Consider the following 24,157-nt stretch of genomic DNA (forward strand, 5'->3'; position numbering starts at 1 on the left):
GGATTGTAGTATAGGAAAAAAAAAAAAAAAAAAAAGTAAGTCAAAGGGCAAAACCAGTTTAGCTCCCAAAAGATTAGTGTTAACATTGCACACACATTGGTTTTATATCCAAACTCAGAATGATTTGTTTTTAAACTGAATGCAATCTTACAGCTGCAACAATTATCTAACAATATTTTCTTTATGGCTTTTGATGCGTAAACCTCTTGTCCAAAGTTCATATCTTATGTTATATAGATTTGATATGAATAAACCTCTTATAGAAAAGTACAGGATAGCCTATCCACTGAAAGAGAAGTTTACAAGTGAGTCTGATAATGATTAACGGTCGTCTGTCAACACTAAAATCCCTACCGGGTCCAAAATAATGCAAGTCACTCCGGGCGCAGATTTACACCCCAAGTTCACACCTCCACCCGGTCCCTCCGCCAGTGCCCGGTGGAACATTTGTCCCCCTGGGGTCCTCTCCTTCAGTCCAGGTTCCCGTCGGCCGCCAGTGCCCGGTGGAACATTTGTCCCCCTGGGGTCCTCTCCTTCAATCCAGGTTCCCCGCCCCCTTGCCCTGGGCTGTGCAGCCTCCCGGAGCGACAAGCACTTCCACAGCCCGGGTCGCAGTCGGAGGCTGCCCGCCCACTCCCGTGACACCCCAGAGGTCGCCCCCGGCCGGGTCTCTGGGTGGGGGGGGGGCCGCGACCGCAGGAGCAGAATGACGAAGGTGACGAAACAGATGACGCCACGCCGCCCGCCTGGCCGCGGCCGGGCGCCCACAAACACCGCCCCGCCCGCTCGGGTCGCCCGCGCGCTCGCGGCCGCGTCAGTCCCGCGGGACGCGCGCCCAACCGCAGCCCCCGCCCCGCGCCGGCCGCGCCAGGGTTCCCACGGCGCCCGCCCCCGCGCGCCCGCAGCCTGGCGCCCTCCTCCGCGCTGCCCAGTCTGCCCAGGCCTCTCGCGAACATGGCGCTTGTCCCCTCCCAGGTGCTGCGGGTGGCCATCCTGCTGTCCTACTGCTCTATCCTGTGCAACTACAAGGCCATCGAAATGCCCTCGCATCAGACCTACGGAGGGAGCTGGAAGTTCCTGACGTTCATTGATCTGGTAAGGCCGTACCCTCCCCTCTCCCTGTCCGCCCGGCACCCGGTGCCTGTGTGTTTGTGGGTGCGCGAGTACTTTCGCGCGTGCGCGTCTCCAGCACCCACCCTTGTCCTCACCTCTTCCCCAGTGATTGCGTCTAAAGGCCTGGCTGCTCCCGCAGGGGCGCCCTCTGAACCACCCACGGTTACCTGGTAGCTGGGGGACGAATGGAGGTGGGGCGCAGCCAGGTGGTGGGCTATGTGGAGGGGGACACAGACTGCTTCCAAGAGACGACACGGGAGATTCTTCAGCTAACAAAAGCATCGGACGATCTTGATCACGAATGTCCTGAGACCCACCCATTCGCTCTCAAGGTGCTTTCGAGAGCACTCACCGTGGGATAAACTTGCTGCAACAGAAGGAAACCGGGTATTGTCTAGTTATTTGGAGCTTCACCTGAAAGGACTCAAATCCTCCTCAGAAGGGAGAGAAAACACCTAATAAAGTTGTCTTCTTTGCATCTGTTTTTTGCCCTTTGTCAGTAATTTACTTCCAACTTTTTCCCCAGAAACATTGGTGGAAGAGAATTTTAAAATACATTTCCAATGTGTACACTTTTCTCTGTCTTCCCATGTAAAAGTTTGCAAGTTTGCATAAGCAGCTCCTCTGTTGGCACAATATGATAGTCTTGACAGGTGCACGTTATTGTTATTTTTACTTTTAAAGGTTATCTACTTCTGACACTAAAACAGTCCCCACAGAGAATCAGAACGTGGCATAAGGCCCAGTAACGATGTGAGTGGACCTAGGAACTTCAGGGTGAAAGGTGACTAAGACGGGGGTGTAACACACACTACAGGATTATCAGGAAGAGGGTTAAAACAAAAGCAATGAAGTTCTAGAGGAACCTGTTACAGAAAATGTAGAACCAATTCCAAGATTAAATACAAAGTTGGCTACGCCGGCAAGATCTTTCTTTGACCCTCCATTTTGATAAAGAGAACTTGATACCTGTTTTAAGGTATTTCCAATGACATAGGATGCCTCAAAGAAATCCAATCAAAGGCTTTTGGTTTAGAAATACCACCTTATTATTTGCACTATATTAAATATTTTCAGAGAGGAATTTAAATTCTTTTCCCAGCAGTCTCCACACCGTGCACGTATCCTTAGGCACACAGGACTTCCCAGGGCATAAAGAGTTGCAAGGGTTTCATATTTCAGACTCTCCACTTCCAACTCTTTCTTGAAACTAATCTGCGTCTGAACATGCATGATGCCTGCCAGTTCTCCTTTCTTATTCCCCATTCATCCACGTGAGGAGCACATGACAAGGCTCTGTACTGTGTTTTTCATTCTGTTCCTTTTAGCATTCAGAAGATAGATGGCTGTCACCAGGACTATCTTCATACTTGATTGAAAAACGGAGTTGTTTTGACAGAAAGTCTTACTGGGTTGATTGGCTTGTCAATGAGGATTGACTTTGCCAGTTATGTTATGTAGCAGACATTTTCCATAGATCGAATGAGCTAAATCTGCAGCCCTGAGGTTCTGATACATATGTATATAAAGCAAGTATACCATATACAGAGCTTCACAAAGCATGTCCCTCTTTTTACAAGTGTTTAAACTTATGTTAAAGATGTTTAGATGTTATTTAAAAATATGTGCATATCTTTTGAGAATTCCTGTAGGGACTATGTGAGCAAAACTCCTTTTGGATTACTGCCTTACACCATTCCTAAGTCAGATCTCACTTAGAGCTGGCCCATTTGAGAGTTGTCAAGTAGTGCTGAGCTAAAATACTGACAGAGCTGCCACCAGAGCCATAGGTATCATACACAGCTCTTAGTAGCACCCTTGCAGAAGGTGCTATATTTTGGGAGCAGAGGGTGGGGTCAGGTGAGGGGGTAGAAACTGAGGGTGTTGGTTAACCCGAGAGAGATTTGACTGTTTCTCACATTCTCATCGCTTACTGCATGTTAAAAAACAAGGCTCACAGAAAGAATATTCCTCTCATAACCTTTGTATGACATTAAACTGTAGTAGAGTCAGTTTAATATGCTTGTCGTACAGTTTATATTTTAGCATTCAATAATTAGACTTGCCTATTTTATATAACACTAATCACCATATACTTTTTTTCTATCCCAAAATTCAGACAATAAATTCAAATTGGAAACTTTTACTTTGTTTTATATTTAGTTCCAGCATGTATAGGGCCGGCCTTAAGCCAATGGTTCAAACTTTTTTTACTCTGTGGCTCTTGATTGAAATATAATAATTATCTCTAACCAAGAGTTCCTTTGAGAGAGTATGTCTAAAATATATTCATAAGAACAGTCATGCAAAGTGTTATTCTTTTTATTATTCAAGATTTAAAGTCCTTAGAGTTTAAGCATTGCACAGCTGTTAAAACAACCAACCTGTCAATCCTCAGTAATGGCATGAAAAGATTAGGCTACTATAATTTAGCCATTTAACTTTTCATTTTTTATGTTAAAAAAAACTAGTAAACTTTATTACCTAGTGCCTTGTACAATTTTAACAATTCTAGGTTTATTGGAGTAATTTTGGAAGAGGGCTTAGCTTCTCAAAATTTTAATGAGAAGGCCCTTTTTTTTTTTAGCTAGCTTGCATTGCAAGGAGTCAGGGCATTTATCCTGATGGCCACAGTTGGATTCCACGTTCCATGGCATCAGTTTACCAGGATGTGAATCAGGAATTTCAGGCTACACATATCCGGGAGCATATGGTTATGTTGTAGTGGCCATTCCAGCTGTGTTCTCTTTAGAGAGGAGAGTCATTCCAATAGAATCAGAGCTCATGGTCGAAATCTGAAATGTGGATTGTTGCTACCATTAATCTAATACAGTTATTTCCCAATGGCTCCTTTTCCTAGCAATGAAAAACTATAAGAGAACTAAAGTGCTTTTGGAAAATTCAAGTTAGTAAATAGAGAAGGAACACTGGCTTGGTGTGAATAATGGACCTCCAAAGATGTCTATATCCTAATGTCTGGAACCTGTGACTATGTTAGGTTACATGGCAAAGGGGAATTAAGGTTGCTAATCAACTGACCTTAAAATAGGGAGATTATCCTGGATTTTCCAGTTGGCCCCAGTATAATTACAAGGGTCCTTAAAAGTGGAATAAGGAAACAAGAAGAGAAGAGATAGCTGGGGGAAGATAGAACTGGGGAGGATAGTCACAGAGTGATGCAGCAGTGATGGCTGTGAAGACCCGGCAGGGGCATGAGCCAAGGAATGTGGGAGGTGTCTAGAAGCTGGATATCTCTAGAGTTTTAAAGTTCTAAAGTCTAGAACTTTCCTCCTAGTGTTTCTAGAAGGAATACAGCCCTTTGACACCTTGATTTTAGCCTGGTGACACCTCTTTTGGACTTGTGACTTCCAGAATTGTAAAACAATAAATTTGTGTTGTTTAAGCCACTAAATTTATGATAATTTGTCACTGCAGGAACAGAAAACAAGTGCACTTGGCTTTAAAGCCTCTGACCTAGAAAAAAAACTTAACTGTTTTTGTACTTATATGAAATAAGTGCAGTGATTCAACTAGTCTTTTATATATAATTGATAACTGGTTAATTTTAGCTTTAACCAAAATATAGGTTTTGCCTACTTCCTCCATGAAACTGTGCAGAGGAGACACACATATGTGTAACAATGGGCAATATGAGAATCTATAAAGACTGAACACCATTGGAAAACTAGGTCTTTCCTTTACTCTGAAGTATTTCAGAAAATATCATTATGTAACATGCCAGGCCAGGAGAAGGAATACTCTTAACTGGAAACAAGTTGGAAAGAAAGAAAATTTAAACTGACTGATGTTCAAATATTTCCTTATTCAATATCACAGTTGATGAATTTTCTTTAAATGATGCAGATTAATTCACTTATTCAATAGCTAAATGATAATTCTCCAAGTTACATAATAATGGCCCCCAAAGATAATAAAAAAAGAACCAGCAGAATAAAACCAGCATAAATAAATTAAAAGAAAAAGGCAACTGTATTTTGAGACCTCAGAGTAGTGTTTGGAGTATGATAGGTGTTTAGTCAATGTTTAAATAAATGGAAACTTTCTGTTGCCAGATTTTTAATGAGTATTCTTTTCTTGTTCCTACCAAAACATACAAGATAATAGCAATTAAAAAAATACATCAACCAAACCTTCATTCATGTTCAGGTGTATAGGGCAGACTGTCTAACATATTAGTCAGAATCAACTTCTTTGAAAACCATGAACTGGATATCTGTTATTAAAACTTAAATTAATATTGATATTGTATTTAAGACTTCTTGATTTTTAAAGATTGAAACAGAGATCTGGCTAGCCCTTTGCTCTAGTTTGTGGTACTCACCGTTTTGAGAGTCATCATTTCTTAGGGTTATATCATACTCATTATTCCTCCTGCCCTGACTTTTCATTCATGCATTGGCAGAATGTTGCTGTTCAGGCCCTGCCTACTCAGAGTATGAGCTGAGAATCAGCAGGATCCATTTTTTCCGGGCGTCTGTTAGAAATGTGGCATCTTCAGCTCCACCCTAGACCTTCTGAATCAGAATCTGCATTTTCATAAGACCATTAGATGATTGTTATGTACATTCTAGTTTGATAAGTGCTGCTCTAGGCCACGGAACAGCTGTGGGACCCAGCCTTTATATGCTGATTCTGCCTCCTTTCAAAACATACTTCAGGTGACTTTCACTATGACCTAATTAAAACCATGTAAAAATTACAACTTGAAAATAAAAGAGAGTGAAAGATACGTATCAGGCATCAGAAATGAGTTAGTTATTGCAATTGAGAAACAAATTTAGATAATCTTCAGAGCAACTAAGGCAGAAAAGAATGCACTGCATTATCTCTAGTGCTGGAATAAAGGAAGTGTAACAATTTATCCAGAAAAATAAAGTTCTTTCCAGGTACTGACCTTTCAACGCTATTTATTACCAAGATCCTCATATAAAGAACATTGGGTAGCAAAGTAGATAATGCCTTTGATTGGTTTTTAGCAGAATATATAGAAATATTCTTATAGTTGATGTTTCTTATATGATGGTTTTATGAAAGCCAAAGGCATGGTCTTGTATTTTGGCTGGGTGAAGGCATTTTTGTAGAGGTTTAAGGTAACATAATCTAGGTACTTTTTTTTGTTATCTAAATCCGAATTGCAAAAGAATTTAAGAAAACCACCGAGGGAGGAGGATAAATAAAAGCTCAGATGTGGAAATACTTGGAGTGTTGAAAAAGCAGGAAATGGTCAAGTATACCTGGAGGATACAATTTTTGCTTTTAGACATGCTGAGAATTTTTGACATTTGAAAAAATGTTAGAGGCAAAATAAACTGCGTAAGTATACTAAATTTTGCATTTGAGTTATTCTTATAATTACTTACATACTTATCATAAAATATATTCTTGATGCTAGTTCATGGCTTAATTTTAAATAGGAAATAAAATATCCTGAGAAGAGATTCTGTATGTCATTACATAACTAGGGTACTTAGTTTTGCCAGTCAAAGCCACACAGTGCCATGTGAAGGTTCACTGAGTACTCAGGGAACAAAATTAGGTGCATTTTTATTTATTTTTTTTAGTTTTTGGCTTTTTTTGGATATTATACAAAAAAGGGTGAAACTGCAAATTTTTTCTCCAGGAAACTCAGACTTGACCCTAAAATGTGCACATAAAGTTGAAGGATTAAATAATGTTTTTTCCTAACCTCAGGGAAGAATTGTAAGAATAATGCTTTGCATAGACTCTTCTTCACCTTCTTTGTAAGTGTTTCTTTTGGATCAGACATAAAATAGGGGCCTGGTTTTGTTGGAGTGGGGGAAATAGTTGATGATATAATCACCCATTCCCTCTCTTAGTTGCAAATGCAAATTACAGAAAGTCATCTGACCACTGGCTGAGGTCACTTCTTTTCTCATCCCTGCCATTCCCCCATGTCTGGTATAACATTTAACAAAATTGGTAACTGCTCTTGGGGGTTTTCATTTGTTCGTCTGTGTTCCCTTGAAGTGTCACGTGTGTCTGTGGAAGCATGAACAATAGTACAGTTTTCCACATTGAATCAGATGCTCATGTGATCCAAGCATGCTTGAAAAAAATCTCACTGCTTAGGATTCTATAACAACATTGCTTTCTTTTGTGCAGCCTATGGCTGGACAGTTAAAGGGCCCAGTTCTCACCTGCAGGGTAGTCCCCTCCGAGTGCAGTGGGAACAGAGCTCTCTTTGAAAGTGAGACACCCCTTGATCAGATCCATCATGGAATGGAACAAGATATGGGATGGAAGCAAGGAATTCTAAAAAGTCAGACAATACACTTGGCCTCTTTGTATTGACTTATATTTAGACCTGCAAGGCTGTATTATAATTTCAAAATTTAATTGCAAAAGCAATATGTAGTAATTATAGAAAATTTGTACAATACAGGAAATCATAGGGAGGAAAATATATCCCATATTAATTCTCCCTAATTTTCCTTTCATCTCAGCATTTTAGTGCTTCAAGATGGTATTTATTTTGAAACTTTATGCACACACAGAAACACACAGAGAGAGACTACATTATAAATGTGTATACATATATGTATGTGTGTGTGTTAGATTTCAGCAAAAAATCATCTTCTTTATAAAAATTATTTTTAAATTACAGATATTATTCAAAGATACCAGTATTAGTATTTTGATATTTTCTTTTTTAGTCATATATGTACTTTTTTAAAAACAAAAGTTTAATATATACATATGGTTTTTAATAAATTTATTTAAAATTCATGTACACCAAAATTTAATCTTTGTGTTATATAGTTCTATAAGTTTTGACAGATCCATAGAATTGTATAACTACCACCACAATCACCTAAAAAAATTCCTTAGTATTGCCTCTTTATAGTCAATCCCCAGGAACTTTTCCCCTATGTTCTTTTTCAGGAGTTTTATAGTTTCTGGTCTTACATTTAGGTCTGTTATTCATTTTGAGTTGATTTTTGTGTATGGTATAAGATAAGGATCCAATTTCATTCTTTTGCATGAGAAAATCAAGTTTTCCCAGCACCATTTACTGAAGAGATTATCCTTTCCCTGTTGTGTCCTCTCAGTGACTTCATCAAAAATTAGTTGACTGTATATGTTTGGATTTATTTCTCGGCGTCCTGTTCTGTTCCACTCCTCTCTGTATCTGTCTGTTTGCGGGTACCATAATATTTTTATTACTATAGCTTTGTAATACGATTTTAAATCAGGAAGTGTAGTGATTTTTGACTATCAAATCAGTTTTGCATTTCTAGGGTGAATGCCACTTGATTATGGTATATTGTTCTTTTTATATATTGCTGAATTTGATTTGCTAATATGTTGTTGAGATTTTTTGTCTGTTCATGAGGAATATTTATCATTAGTTTTCTGTTTGTTTGTATGTTTCTGTCTTTGGTATTAGGGTGTGCCTAATTCCTCTTCAATGTTCTGGAAGAGATTAAGTAGAATTGGTGTTATTTCTTCTAGAAACGTTTGGTAAAATTTACCAGGGAAAACTACTGAGCTTGGAGTTTTCTTTGTTGGAAAGTTTCAACCGCAAATTCAGTTTGGTTGATTTCAAGATATAGGGCTATTAAGGTTATCAATTGTTTTTTATTGAGATTTGGTAGTTTGTGTCTTTCAAATAATTAGTCCATTTCATCTTTCAGTATTCCCTTCTTATCTCTCTCTTGTCTGTAGGGTCTATAGTGATAACCACATTTCATTCCTGATATTGGTAATTTGTGTCTTATCTCTTTTTTCTTCATGAGTCTGGCTAGGAGCTTCTCAACTTTTTATTGATTTTTTTTCAAAGATCAGATTTGGGTTTGTTTTTTGGGCTATTGTGATTGTTTTCAATTTCATTGATTTCTGTTTTTAACGTTTATTAATTTTTTCTTTCTGTTTATTTTGCTCATCTTTTACTGATTTCTTAATGTGGAAGCTTAGATGATTAATTTATTAATTTGAGGCCTTTCTTCTTTCCTATAGAAGTATTTAATGCTATAAATTTGCCTCTAAGCATTATGGTAGCTGCATCTTACAAGTGTTTTTTTTTTTTTTTTTTTTTTTTTGAGACAGAGTCTCACTCTGTTGCCCAGGCTAGAATGAGTGCCATGGTGTCAGCCTAGCTCACAGCAACCTCAAACTCCTGGGCTCAAGGGATCCTCCTGTCTCAGCCTCCCGAGTAGTTGGGACTACAGGCATGCACCACCATGCCCGGCTAATTTTTTCTATATATATTTTTAGCTGTCCATATAATTTCTTTCTATTTTTAGTAGAGATGGGGTCTCGCTCTTGCTCAGGCTGGTCTCAAACTCCTGAGCTCAAACGATCCGCCCACCTCGGCCTCCCAGAGTGCTAGGATTACAGGTGTGAGCCACCGCGCCCGGCCTCATCTTACAAGTTTTAATACATTTTATTTTCATTGTCATTCAATTCAAAGCTTTTGTTTTGTTTTGTTTTTGAGACAGGGTGTCACTCTTTTGCCTGGGGTAATGTGCAGTGGTGTCATCATAGTTCACTTTGTTCACTGCAACCTCCAATGCCCGGGCTCAAGCAATCCTCCTGCCTTAGCCTCCTGAGTAGCTGAGACTACAGGCACATACCACCACACCTGGCTAATTTTTTTTTTTTTTTTTGTAGAAATGGGATCTTACTATGTTGCTCAGGTTGGTCTCAAATTCTTGGCCTCAAGTAATCCTCCTGCCTCGGCCTCCCAAAGTGCTGGGATTAGTGGTAAGGCACCATGCCCAGCCCGAAGTATTTTTTTAAAATTTCCTGTGAGTCTTTCTATTTTACAATGGGTTATTTAGATACTTGTTGTTTATACATTTTTGACATATCCTAAATATCTTTCTGTGATTTACTTCTAGTTTAATTACATTATGATCAGAGACCATTCTTTGCATTATTTCAGTTTTAAAGTTGTTAAGTGTGGTTTTATGGCTCAGAATTTGGGCAATTATGTTGACTATTCCATGTGCACTTGAAATATGTGTTCCGCTATTATTGGGTAGAGTGGTTCTTAAACATCCATTACATAAAGTTCGTTGTTAGTGTTGTTCGGGTCTTCTATATACTTGCTGATTTTCTGTCACTTGCTCTCTCATTAACTGAGAAAGGAGCAGTGAAGTATCTAAGTAAAATTGCAGGTTTGTCTAATTCATTTCAGTTTTATCAATTCTTGCATCATATATTTGAGAACATCCACATTGTTAAGTGCATGCACATTTGAGAATGCTACATATCTTGGTGAATGCCCTTTTTTTATTATAAAATGTCCTTCATTTTCCTTGCTAAATAATTCCTTGTTCCAATGTCTGTTTTGTCTAATATTATTATAGCTTTTCCAGCTTTCTTTTTGATTAGTGTTTGTGTGTTGTATCTTTTTTCATCCTTTTAACTTATCTATATTAATATATTTAAAGTGGATTTTCTTGTAAACAACATATACTTGAGTCATATTTTTGAAATTTAATTTGATAATCTCTATCCTTTAATGGGTACCATTTATATTTAATGTGATTATTAAAATGGTTGGATTTAGGTGTACTACTTTATTATTTGTATTCTATTTGTTACCCTGTTTTGTTCTTCCATTACCATTTGCTGCCTTCTTCTGGATTATTTGAATACTTTTAGTATTTCATTTTAATTTATGTATTGGCTATTTGTATATACCTCTTTGAATTACTATTTCAGTAGTTGTTTTAGGGATTACCATATACATAACTAGCTTTATATGATCTACTTGGAGTGAACAGTTTACCATTTCAAGTAAAACATACAATCCTTGTCACTTTATCCTCCCACTTTATGTGATAGTCATTTTTTTTATTATATCTACGTAACTGGAAAACCCCATAGATAATGTTATCATTTTTTGCTATTAATAGTAAAATATTTTAAAGAACTTAGTAGAATAAAATAGTCTATTATATTTACCCAGATATTCACCATTTCTGTTCCTCTATTTTCAGTTGTTATGTTCATATTTCCCTGTGGTATTATTTCACTTCAGCTCGAGAATTTATCTTAGCATTTCGTCAAGAGAAGGTCTGCTGGCAACAAATTCTCTTAATTTTCCCTTCATCTGAGAATACCTTTGTTTTGCCTGTATTCCTGAAGGATATTTTTGCTGGATGAAAAGTTCTGGTTAAAAGTCCTTTTCTTTCATCACTTGAAAGATGTGCCACTCTCATCTGGCCTCTATGATTTCTCATGAAAAACCGGCAATCATTTAAACCATTGCTTTCCTGAATGCTATGTGTTGTTTTTCTTTGGTTGCCTTTAAGATTTTTTTCCTTATTTTTGGTTTTCAGGAGTCTGATTATGATGTGTCTGAGCATGGTTTTATGAGTTTATCTTGATGGGGATTTGCTGAGCTTCTTGAATCTGCAATTTTATATCTTTCACCCAATTTAAGAAGTTTTCAGCCATGATTTTTTTCAAATATCCCTTCTGTCAGACCTTTTGATTATTGTCTCACAGGTTGCTGAGGGCTTGTTCATTTTTTCAGTCTTTTGTTCCTCTGTTCTTTAGGCTGTGTAATTTCTGTTGCTATATCTTCGAATTCAATGACTCTTCCCACTGTCACCTACATATTGCTACTGAGCCCATCCAGTGAATTTCTAAATTTCAGATATTGTATATTTCAGTTCAAAAATGTCCCTCTGGTTCCACTTTATAGTAATTATTTCTCAGCAATCAGTTTCTATCTTTCATTCATTTCAACACTGTTTACCTTTAGAGGACTGTTGAAGAGCTTCCCTAAAGTCTGCCTAATAATTCCAACATATGGGCCATTTGGGGGTTGGCATCTATTCATTGTCTTTTTCCTTTAATATTGGTCCAATTTTCCTGGCTCTTTGTATGTCAAGTTATTTTAGATTATACTGTGAGCATTTTGAATGTTATGTGGCAAGGCTCTAGGTCCTGCTAAAATTCTATGGAGAATGTTGATTTTGTTTGTTTGTATTAGCAGGCAGTCAACCAGGATCACGTTTGGCCTTCATGTGCTATCTCATGGAGGTTCTGATGTCAGTAGAATTTTCAAAGATTTTACTATGATTGTTAGGTCTCACTGGAGCTTGCACTACACAGAGGTTAGTCTGGACCTTGGTCATGGGTTTATGTGGTAGTTCAGTTCTTGATGCCTCTGCTGTGCTTCTCTAGGTCTGTTCTGTGCATGCCCAGGACTTTGTCAATGCATACACAAAATTATGGGTTGCTCTTTTTCAGCCCTTCTCTCTGTGATTTGTTTCATACTCTCCAGCTCTCAGAAGTCTGTTTTCTTGGTTCCTCCGTCCAGAAAGATGGAGTCCTCTCAGAATTCTAGCTCCCCATGCTGTCATGCAGTCGCACATTGGAGATGCCTTCCCAGTGAGGCAGCAAGAGAAAAGAAAGAGAAAGAGAGAAATAAGAAACATACTCCTCTCCACTCTTCACAAAACAGGGCCTGTTTTTTTTTTTTTTGTTTTTTTTTTCCAGTTCCTCTGGCCAGAGAGATAGGTTTTCTTGGGGTTTTAGATACCCATGCTAAGGGCAAAATGGGGAGGGGACACAATCTCTAGCACACAGAAGGCTTTTTCCCAGTCCTTTGGCTGGAAAGAAGGGGCTTCTCCTGGAGTTTCTGCTGTCGGTGATTCCCGCATAATTAACTCTAGGATTCAGCCAGCACTCAGGTCAAATCCTTGGGGAAAAGGAGAATAAAAATCCACAGACTTCACCCTTACGGGTCCTTATTAATTTTCATTTAGTTCCCAATGCACCTGGCATTGTGTACTTTTCAAAGCCTTCAGGTAGTTGTTTTTTGTATTCTGTTCAGAGTTTTTAGTTGTAATCAGTGGGAATGACAGTCTATAGTTAGCTCACTCCATTTTGGCTGGCACCAGAAATAGCCTACATATGGTTTTAATACCTGTTTTTTTTCCACTTAAAATATTTTATAAACATTTTTCCATGCCATTATACATTCTTTCATAATATCATTTTTAATAATGGCATATTTCTTCATATGTGTGTTTATGTTTATTGTCTTAGTGAATATAAGAATAAACAAATCTTTACATAGTGTAATTATTTTCTTAGGATACATTCTTAGAGGCAGAATTGCTCTACTAAAGTCTATAAGAGAATATCTTCACTTTAAATCAGTTTACTCTCCCTTCTGTACTTGGAGTACTGATTTCTCTACATTCCTGCTAACACAATAGAATACAATAGAGTAGAATAGATAGAAAAATAATACCAATGATCAAACAAGGTGCTTAAATCTCACAATTTCCTGTCCAGTAGATTCACTGCAAATCTTTCACCACAAATCTCATACATGTAAGTGACTAGTTGTCTTTGACTCTATGTTTATAAAACTCAGTGTTTTAGGCACGCTTGGTTTGGGCTCATAAATACTTGAGTCAAACATAAATCTTCAGGGGCCTAGAGCATCCTAATTAGGATAGAATTGAAAGAGAGCAAGAATGGTTTTCTATGTACAGCAATCATGGGTCTGTTCATGCATTCCATTCATCTTGCATTAAAATTGTACTTTAACATAGTCATGAGTGATTTATTAGGTCCAGTTTGAAAAGTTGGACCTCTTGCCTACTCAAGCATTTCGTTACTCAGAGCATCTCCCAAGTTGACCCTTGAACAATGTGGAGGTTGGGGTACTGACTCCCCATACATTTGAAAATCCATGTATAATTTTTGACTTTCAAAAAACTTAACTACTAATATCTACTGTTGCCTGGAAGCCTAGTGATAACATAAACACTTGATTGACACATATTTTGTATGTCATATCTATCATATACTGTATTCTTTCAATAAAGTAAGCTGGAGAAAAGACAATGTTATTAAGGAAATCATAAGGAAGAGAAAAATATCTTGGCTATTCATTAAGTGGAAGTGGATCACCATAAAGGTCTTCATCCTCGTTGTCTTCATGAGTAGGCTGAGGAGGAGGAGGAGGAGGAAGAGGAGTTGGTCTTGCTATCTCAGATATGGCAAAGATGGAAAAAGTGGAAGAGGTGGAGGAGGTGGAAGAGGAGGCAGGCACATTCAGTGTAACTTTTATTGAAAAAAATCCATGTGTTCAAACCTGTGTTCAGAGGTCAGCTGTACAATTTTCCATTTCAACTGCCTCATTTCCATCAATCTATGAACATGGTATTCTATCTCTCATCTTAAATAAAACAAAACAAAATAAAATTTGTCTTTGTGATGAATCTCCTGGTGCTGCCACCCTATTTCTCTGGTTCTATTTTCAGCGAAACTCCTTGACAGAGTCTACATTTCTGGTTTCCATTTTCTCTTCCCCCATTCTTTCTTAGATGCACTCTACTCCACTGAAGGAACACTAATCAAGGTTGTCAGTGACAACCATTGTCAGCAAATACAATGGCCAATTCTAAGTCTTCATTTCACTTAAATTTTCAAGAATGTTTCAACCAGACAGTCATGTTCTTTCTTAAAAAAACTTTCTTTAAACTTGGCTCTGGGAAACGACACTCTCCTGGTTTTACTCTGATCCCTCTTGCTGTTTCCTGTTTCTTCTTAGTCTCCTTGCTGGTTTCTCTTCCTCTTTTTAACCCCTCAGTGTTGAACTTCCCACAAATCAGTTCTATACAATCTTCCCCTTGTATTTATATTCACTCCCTTGGAGAGCTCACCTAGCATCATGGCTTTCAATACATTCCATGAGCTGATGGTCCCCCAAATTTGTATCTTGTGCTTCTCTTTCCTGAGTTCTATAGTCCTATATCCAACTGCCTGTTTTTCAAACTTCTGTTCAAAAACATTTTTTTATTTTATCTCCCAAACTCACTTCTACCCCATTGCTCTTTATCTGAACAAGTGTCAGAATCATCCAAGACTGCTGTGTTGTGCAACTCCAGGGTGCATTGTTCTTATGGATTAATTGAATTTTTCTTAGCATATTCTGTGCATTTTTCCCAATGGATATCTCATTTATTTGAATTGGACTGAAAAATGCAAACAATTCAGCAACTGTATCTGAAAATGTCAATCTATCTGGGCAGTTACTATACTAATTACATGATGAAAATGATCAGCTAATATTCCTGTGTTTAAGAAATTTCCAAAGATGGAGAACAGTCTTCATAATGGCCAAAGCACATAATTAAAAAAAAAAAATAACCAGATTCAGATCTTGGAGAAATTTTAATGAAGAGTTTTTGATTTAAAAAAAGTGTTTTCACTTAGTCTTTAGGACAGTACCACAGAGTATTTTTTGATTCTACCAAAGATGGCCGCATTTGTTTTGAATAAAAAGTGGTTAATAGCAGCTCTTTTTATTAGCTGCTACTACTGCAGAAAGCTTCATTAGGTTTTCAGCCAGGAATATTGCAAAGATCAAAGAGCTCTCAAAGGAATTTCTATCTAACCGTTAATATAGGTGCTCTCTCTGCATAAGCTAAGTTTGTTATGCTCTCTTCCATAGAGTATACCCTATTCTAAGCAAGAGAAGGGTTTTTAAAAAGTTAATTGTAGAATAAATAATAAACATAAAATGGTTTGTGTGATATGTTGTATTAAGTGCCATTATGAAATTAATTTTAACTCTCTCACAGCTTTCCATATTGTGTCCTTTTCCCAGCCCATAATTTTTTTACCTCCTAGAAATAGCCACCATCCAGGATTTTGTGTTTATCATCCTCCTCCCTCTTTTTAATAGTTTGTACCTCTAAACAAAATATTGTGTTGGTTAGTTTTGCTTGATTAGGGCCTTTATAAAAATGGTATCATTATGAAGACTTTTTCTTTATCCAAATAGAAATAGCATGTTTAAGCAGGGTAAGCTTAGCAGTACAATGGCCCATTGTGATATTGTTTACATGCTTATGTTTTTTATTGTCTTTAGTACTATGTAATTTGGTCGTGCAACTGATTAGCCAGTTAAGAATTGGAAGGATAATGTGTAAATGTTAGCATCCAGCTGACAGAATGATTTATTAGAAGCGTATATTTGTGGAATTTCACCTGCTTTGTTATTTGGGAGGCCAGTGCCAAACCTAAACATGAGTGTCAGTGGCAGACCTGTGGCCAGCTGTTTAAGAAAATTCAGCCACAGTTGAATTCTATTCAAGTTCAATTTTGTTTGCTTGCCAGTGGTGTCTTGCTGATTTTAGAATCTATTTACCTTTTCTATATCTTTGCTCAGCATTGTTGATTTCAGTGTGCATGGATGTAAACCATGGATCCTGGTGCCACCCACTGACTGCACTGGCTTAGCTTTTGCCCTGCTTATGCTAGTACTGTCTGTTCTTCCAATGTCAATGTTTGTACTCCATTCCTCTGCCAAATGGACCCTCTGAACCATAAGATTTACATGAAGAGGCCTTTCCTTTGCTCTTACAAAACTCTGCATAGCTCATTGACTTAGGTTGTTTCCTTTGATTTCAGAGATAGGTGGCATTTTGTTTTCATTAAAAATATTCTTCTGATTTCACTATTTTGTCTTAATGTGATTTGGATAGAAAATGCTACCAATAATTTTTATAAAGAAAATAGAAAAAAGAAGGAACTGACATTTGGCCGTAACTTTCATCTACAACATAAAAAAGCATTCACTTACTTTAGGAAATAACAGGAGTCATTGTTATAAAAATGTGTTAGTTAAAGCTTCCTAAGTCTAAAAGGGCTCCTCTGATGTTCTGATCTGTCTTTATTCCCTTTATTTTAAAAGGCAAGCAATACGCATGTAGTACCCCCATAAAGATTTTATAAGATGTTAATGGAGAAAAGAGAATAATATGGTCATACTTAAAGTTTACTTTCTTATGTAATTAATGTGAGCTCACTGTTCAAGCTTTATCATCTTTGTATGCATGCCTGCAAGGGTATTTTTCTCATAATTCTTTTCATGTATACTGATGTTAAACTGCTTTAAATGACCAGTGTAGGTAAGTTTACCTACACTTGTAAACGTACAAGTCAGGTTGCTGGCTTTCATTCTTCAAAATTCTGCTTTGGGTGAATAAGGTGAGAACATGAGATATTGAGGTGTCAAATACAAGTAGCATCTAGGAGACCACTGAACTCAATGCTCAAAAATATCCTGGAGAGCGCAGTCCATCCATTAAAGTACAAGTAGCCTGCAAGGATGGTACATGCCAATTATTCAAAACATTGTGTAAATTATACTAATTAGGTAATCACTTTGTTTGCCTTCTACCATTTTAGCATAATTTCCAAGGAATAATTGGTTGGAGGAAAGAGGGATAAGGTAGAATGCACAGGGAGAGGAATACATGCTTAAGGGCCTGGATTCCTTCTATGAAAGGTGAGTTGGAGCAGGCAGAGATCTGGGGGAGGGGAGGGAGGTGGAAACTGTCAGGACACCAGTAGGGGTAGAGACAGAATGGCCTATCAGACAAGACACCTTAGAAACCACCTATTGTGACTCCTCAATTAATATCCAAAAAAACATTTTCAGCCAAAGACTTAAAACATCCAGGAGATATTAAATGGAAATACCATCATTTCAGAGCCTCTTAGTGTATTTTTTTAAGATCATAGACAGTACACACCCCATGAGAGATATTAATTTTCCTATTGTATTCATTTTAACATGTAAAAAATATTCCAGATAAAATAATAGTGGTTGATATTGTTTTTTCATCCCCTTAATACACCTTTAGATTTTGTTACAGTTAACAGATATCTGACTTAATAAAATACAAAAGTTAGTTAAGAGCAGAGACAGATGTAGACATGTCAAAGTAGTCATGTATTTCTTTGTCAAAGCCAAAACCAAACTAAAACAAAGAAGCAAACAAAACTCCATACACTGGATTGCCACTTGATTTTATTTTTTATATTATTCCAGAGTCCTGAAGATTTGTGTACACATTAGGCATAGATATCTAGCACACATATATATCTTAGGAAATAGGTACTTCCTAAGCCATCACTGGAGAATCTGTTCTTCCAGAAAGTGTCACTGAATTATACATTTAAAACCAGCACAAAGGCAATGAAAAGACAGCCATTTTTATTAGTTGACTCAATAAACACTTTCTGAATACTTACTATATGCCACTCTGCTAGTTATGCTAATACAATGACAAGTAACACACGGCCCCTGCCTTCAAAAATATTGTGGTTTAATGGAGGTGTCAGACCCAAACGTTTATAAACAGCATAGAAGTATAGTGAAAGAGATATGTACAGGGTATTACAAATGATTAAAAACTCCACCCTACCAATCATTGTTGGATCCTAAGGTAACACTGATTAGCTAAATTAAGTCCCACCACATTGGGAGCCATGCTGCTTTGTGGGCTGTGTATATCCATTCTGCCTTTGCCCTGGTGAAGTCAATGGCTGTATTTAGAAGGACACTGTTTTAGCTCGTTGAGGTCATTTATAGCATTGACAGGGTAGATGTGATAAATATAGAAGTTTTCTAAAATGAGCTACTTGGCGTCCTTCTTCCTGATAAGTTCTAACCCAAAATTGTTCACTAAAGGAGCATTGTCTCGGCCTTGGAAGAGATTTAGTTACTAGCCAAGATTCTTATTAGTAGCTGAATAGAAAACACTTGCCCTATCAAGATAATTTGCCTTCATTTTCTGCTCTAAATGGAAGGAAACTGACGGGGTTTCCGACTGCCACTGCCGCTGCTGGTGATGATAGCGGTGGGGATGATGGGAAGAGATTTCTGTTTTTATTTTAATCGACCACACAGGTGTTCCCCGGAAGTCACGTGATTAGCAAATGTGGAGGTGAGGGTTGGTCTCCGCTGGTTTCTGAGGAACCTTCTTGGTTGCCTTTCTAGTGTATCCTTAGGACCTTTTTATTTAAGAGTCTTACAGTTAATCATTCTGTGAAAACAGAAATGGTACAACGATTATAAATAGAAAACACTGAAAAGTTACCGTGCTTACAGCCTATTATAGAAAGGTCTCTGCCGTATATGCCCCCAGTCCCTGCATAGTAGTAAATGAAAGATTCTGCCTCTCTTTTCATTCCGAGGGTGTAGCTTCCTTCCGACCTCATTTTAGCGGAGGGATTCTTTTCTCCGTGAGAGAACCTCTTTCGGGCCTGAAGGTGCCATCTATGGGGAAGGATAATGGGAGTTTGTCCCAACAGGGAATTCTGTGGTTCTGAAGACCTCTGAGTATATGACACTTGGTTCCCTAAAGGCCTCTTAGCCTTTCCCAGGTATGAGCTCTTCTGTGTTTGTTTGTATTTTTTAGTGCTGGACAAGAGAAAACACAGAAACTATAGAATATCCTGAGTGTGTCCTAGAGCTACAGCTAGTAGGCCCAGCATTGAATCCCCAAAGTGGGGCTTGTCTGTGCTGGGCAGAAAAGCTCATATTAGAAATTTAGCTCAGCTGAGGTCAAAATCTCACCGTGCCTCGTGGCTCATTGCCACATTTCTATATTTTTATAAAATTTTGTGTAAAGTAAGAGCAACATGGTACAGACCAACGAGAACATAGCAGAGTACTGAGGATGTGGCCAAGCGAGGATCATGTAAGTGGTTAATGGAGTGTCCCAGGCCAAGAAAGCCAGATAGATCAAAGATCAAAAGAGAACACGCAAGACAACACCACGGCCAGGAGATCCGAAGCAGCCTGTGAAGGGAAAAGGAAGACCCTGCGCAGCACTCAGAGAGTTGTGAGTAGTCTGCAAGATGAGGCTCCTGAGGAGCCCATGAGGCGTGAAGAAATAGGGTATAGGCCTTCCGAGAAAAACACATGAGGAAGTTCAGAAATCCATTGTGTATTGTAATTATAATATCACTCCTGTCCTTAAGTCTCAAATATTTGTCTAGGAGTATGATAACTGGAATGCTTTTCTCAAGCTGACTGTAAACACTATGAAGTGTAGGTTTTACTGTGAAAAAGTGTCGAATGATATCAATATTTCTCCCACGGCTCCAGGAAAAAAAATGTGTCCACAAGCACAGTCCTATCCTTGAATTGGCAATACAAGCGAAGTGATCATTTTACGTAGGGGGACATATTGCTGAGTTCTCAGATTGTCTTTTGGCCATTTGGAGTAGTCTGGGTTCTGACATGGGCTTTGCGTTGGAGGTTAATACAAGGCAAAGCCCCTCACACAGCCATCGTGCACACTCGATCGCGGTAGCACATGTTCCTTGAGATTTTAGTTCTGCGGGCAGCCAGCTTCCAAAAGGGGCAGATGGCAGGCACAGGGGGACTGACTTTTGGAAACAGATGGCCATTAAGGACATGGAGGCTTTTCCACAAGGATACACAGAGGTCTGGTGAATTGTTATAGTGAATTTGAGTGCCTTTCCCCTCTGTTCTCAGTCCCTTCTGTGTTATCATGGATGAATTGTGTCCCTCTAAAATTCGTATGTTGAGGTCTTAACTCCCTGTACCTCAAAATGTAACTTTACTTGGAAATAAGGTAATTTCAGATGTTATTAGTTAAGTTCAGATGAGGTGGTTAATTTCAGGGTGGGCCCTGAATCCCACGTGACTGGTGTCCTTATAAAAAGGAGAAACATGTGCACAGGGAGAACACCACGTGAAGGTGAAGGCAAGATAGGAGTGATGCTTCTACAAGCGACAGAACACTGAAAATTGCCGGCAGACCACCAGAGGAAAGGCGTTGAATAGGTTCTCCCCCACAGCCCATCCTGCAGACACCTTGATCTTGGACTTCTAGCTTCTAACTACCCAGTCTGTGGTGCTTTGTTGCAGTAGCCCTAGCAGATGAATATATGATTATCTGTGTTTCTTGCCTGTTTCTTCTAGTTCACTCTGCATTCACTGAGGTCAGGGACTAGGTCCTGGTCATTTCCAAATCCTCATCATGTAGAACATTCCTAGCATACTTAGGGGGCCTCTTTGAAATATTTACTAAATAAAACAAGTAGATAGGTTGATTTCTACTAATAAACATTTGGTTTTCTCTCACTAGGAAAGCATACTATTCTCACAATTCTTAAAACTCACTCCAGTTTAGTAACCTTGACCCTGGGTTAGGGTCAGGGTGGCTTCCCTTGCATCTTAGTCCATTTGGGCTGCTGTAACAAAACATCATAGGCTGGATGGCTTACAAACAACATAGATTTATTTCTCATAGTTCCTGGGGTCTGAGAAGTCCAGGATCAAGGTGCCAGCAGTTTCCATGCCTGGTGAGGGCTGGCTTCCTGGTTCATGGGTGGTGGAAGCAGGGAAGGATCTCCTTGGGCCCCTCTTTTATAAGGACACTAAAACCATTTATGAGAATTCCACCTAATCACTTCCCAAAGCCCCACTTATAAATACCCTCACATTGGGGATTGGATTGAAACATATAAATTTTGGGGGGACACAAACCTTCCCACTAGAGCACCTTGATTAATTCTTCACCTCCCCAGACCCTGCCAATGCTTCTCCTTCAGGTATTTCTGCATTTAATAAGTTAAAAATAATATTTTTCATAGTATCTACAGGTAAGTGAAATTTTTATACTGGACCACTGTTCTAGGAGAGCCTTTGTTAAAAAAAAATCTATGTAGGTAGTATCAAGCATTTGATTAAGATTTTCTTGAGAGGGAAAATGCATTTTTTTTATTGACATGCAAATAAAGTGTAGGGTTAATTTTAATATAAAGATACCTACTCATTGTAAAGATATGTCTTGAGTAAATAAGGAATATAAGTGGACAATTTATTTAGACTGAGCAAAGTGATAGCTTATCCAAAACACATTGCCATGGATGCAGACATCTGTCTTCTAGATTGTGGAAGCTAGCTATATAAAATTGTGGTGATATGTGAGTTAACTGGGATATTTTTAAACTATAAGTGAAAATGTAGGTTCTTAAAAGTGAACGAGAAAACTTTTTTCCGTAAATGCAAGCAACAAAAATGTACCAACTGGCTATATCTGGAAACCTCAGCATCTGTTTACTTGAGTTTTAACCTTGTACCAAGAGGTGAGAGGCAGAGGGGAAGGAGGCCGACTAGCCACCGAGAAGGGGATGGAGTGACACAGGGAAGGAGAGGACTCTGGGTCACAGGTGGAAGGGGTATACCCTGTAATATTTTTCTGAGCCCCCAAGTTAGAAGTCATTTCAGAAAGCCTGGAGATCAACTAAAATATTCTCACACCATGATAACTTGGAAACATTTTAAACTTCATTTCTCTTGTGTATTCCATTTTCTATGGTTTCTTGTGGTTTGTTTGGTTGTATTTCTCCTAAGAGAAGGAAACAAGGAACAAATACTACTATCAAATTCCTGGTCCAGTTAAATATATGATAGCATGGTTTTACATAAGACTTTCTCTGAAAACTTACTAGCTCAAATTACCGTTGTTTTAACTTGGCTTATATGTGTTGCTCAAAAGTTTAGACCTGTCGAAATGGCTGCACAAAAGCTTTGATGCTGAATTGCATCTCTCAATTGGCAGTTAAGTAAATAGTACTTTTGAATAGAGCAGAGATCATACCCTATGTGATCAGAGGTGACTGCAGACTTGACCGCGTTTGTTTACTGAACAAGCATACTGTAACAGAGCATGAATTAGAGGCACTAGACTCAAATCTGTTTTAAAAACATTTCAGATTTAATCTACTAAAATGACAAGAGGAAATTTTTCTTTAAGGTTTCTTGCTACGTAGCATTTAAGAAAAATTACTGAATTTAAGACAGTATCTTGACAAACCTAAAACTAAATGAAAAGACTTGATAGGAAAATATCTTCTGACCATGGCAGTCAAATGTTTGTGGTGTCTATTTGATAGCGCAATAAGTGAAATAGAATGCCTTACTTTTCCTTTTCCCTGATCTAACCTCTGTTTCTAGGAATAAAAAACAGAAGGGCAGTGTGCAGCTCAGAGAATTCTCACTTAACAACTTCAGCTGGGATGAGGCCCAGAATCTGGCTCTGGTGTATAAAATTGCACTTTTAACTGTATGTGAGGATATTAACACTTGTCGTTGCCAATTGCTAACTGACACATATATGTGGGATGCACATAGGTATTTAACTTTGTAAGAGATTTATTGTTTTGAAATGTTATTCAAAATGCCTTTTAAACCTCTGGCCTGTATGTGTATTAGTGTGGAATAATATGATTCTGTGTACTGGACTCCACACTCCTATGTCTCATTTGTTTGTTTGTTTATTATCAAGGCATAACAGACATACTGAGAAATACATGGATTTTATATGAGTAGGTCAATCAGTTTTTTTAAAAACACATCTGTGTAACCACCACCCACATCCGCATATCAAAGATTGCCAGTACTTCAGAAGCTTCCCTGTCCCCTCCATGTCATTTCCCCCTCAAAGGTAACCACTGTTCTGACTTCCGTCACTATGGATTAGTACTTCCCATTCTTGAGTTCCACAGAAATTCCACAGAAACTCCTACAGACTTCTATAGAAATCATGTAGTGTGCACTGTTTTTTCTCTGGCTTCTCTTACTTAGTGTCTGTGACGTTCATCCATGTGGGTGCATGGAGCAGTCATTTGTTCCTTTTTGTTGCTATAGAGTATTCCATTTTGTGTATTTTAAAATTTACTTCCCATTTTATTGCCAGTGCACCTTGGGGTTCTAGTTTTTAGCTATCAATAGTAACACTTCTATGAAAATGCTTACATGTTTTTGGTGCACGTGTATATGCATTTCTACCTAGGAGAGAATTGCTGTGTTATAGGGTACACATATGTTCAGCTTGGTAGACACTGCCAAGCAGTTTTCCAAAGTTGCTTTAACAATTGACAGTCCTGACGGCAGTAAGAGTTACGTTTATCTTAGATACTAACCAGTGCTTTGTAGTGTCAATGTTTTTTTTTTTCTGATTTATTTTATTTTTTTTAATTTCAGCTATTCTGGTGGGTATGCAAGTAGCATTTCATAGTGGTTTTAATGTGGATTTCTCTGATCATTAATATTGTTAAACATTTTTATTTGTTTATTGACCATTTGGATGTTGGTCTTTTTAATGAAGTGCATGTTAAAGTCCTTTGTCATTTTTAAAATTTGGGTGGTATTTCTTTTGCTTTCTGGCTTGTAAAAGGCTATATATATAGA

At 38.1% G+C, this 24,157-nt stretch overlaps 1 protein-coding gene across 7 annotated transcripts in view; it reads left to right on the forward strand.

Annotated features, from left to right (window-relative positions):
* The first annotated feature begins 706 nt into the window (after window positions 1-706).
* AIG1 (androgen induced 1) overlaps window positions 707-24,157 on the forward strand; it is a 227,578-nt gene continuing 204,127 nt past the window's right edge. For 3 of the 7 annotated variants that reach the window (XM_069488968.1, XM_069488969.1, XM_069488964.1), the window contains exon 1: window positions 889-1,095. In XM_069488968.1, the coding sequence (XP_069345069.1) occupies window positions 955-1,095 (141 nt within the window). In that variant the 5' untranslated portion in view covers window positions 889-954. The other 4 variants (XM_069488967.1, XM_069488970.1, XM_069488966.1 and 1 more) reach the window with 3 other exon arrangements.

This window comes from Eulemur rufifrons, chromosome 15 (assembly GCF_041146395.1).
Source record: "Eulemur rufifrons isolate Redbay chromosome 15, OSU_ERuf_1, whole genome shotgun sequence".
Lineage (NCBI taxonomy): Eukaryota > Metazoa > Chordata > Mammalia > Primates > Lemuridae > Eulemur > Eulemur rufifrons.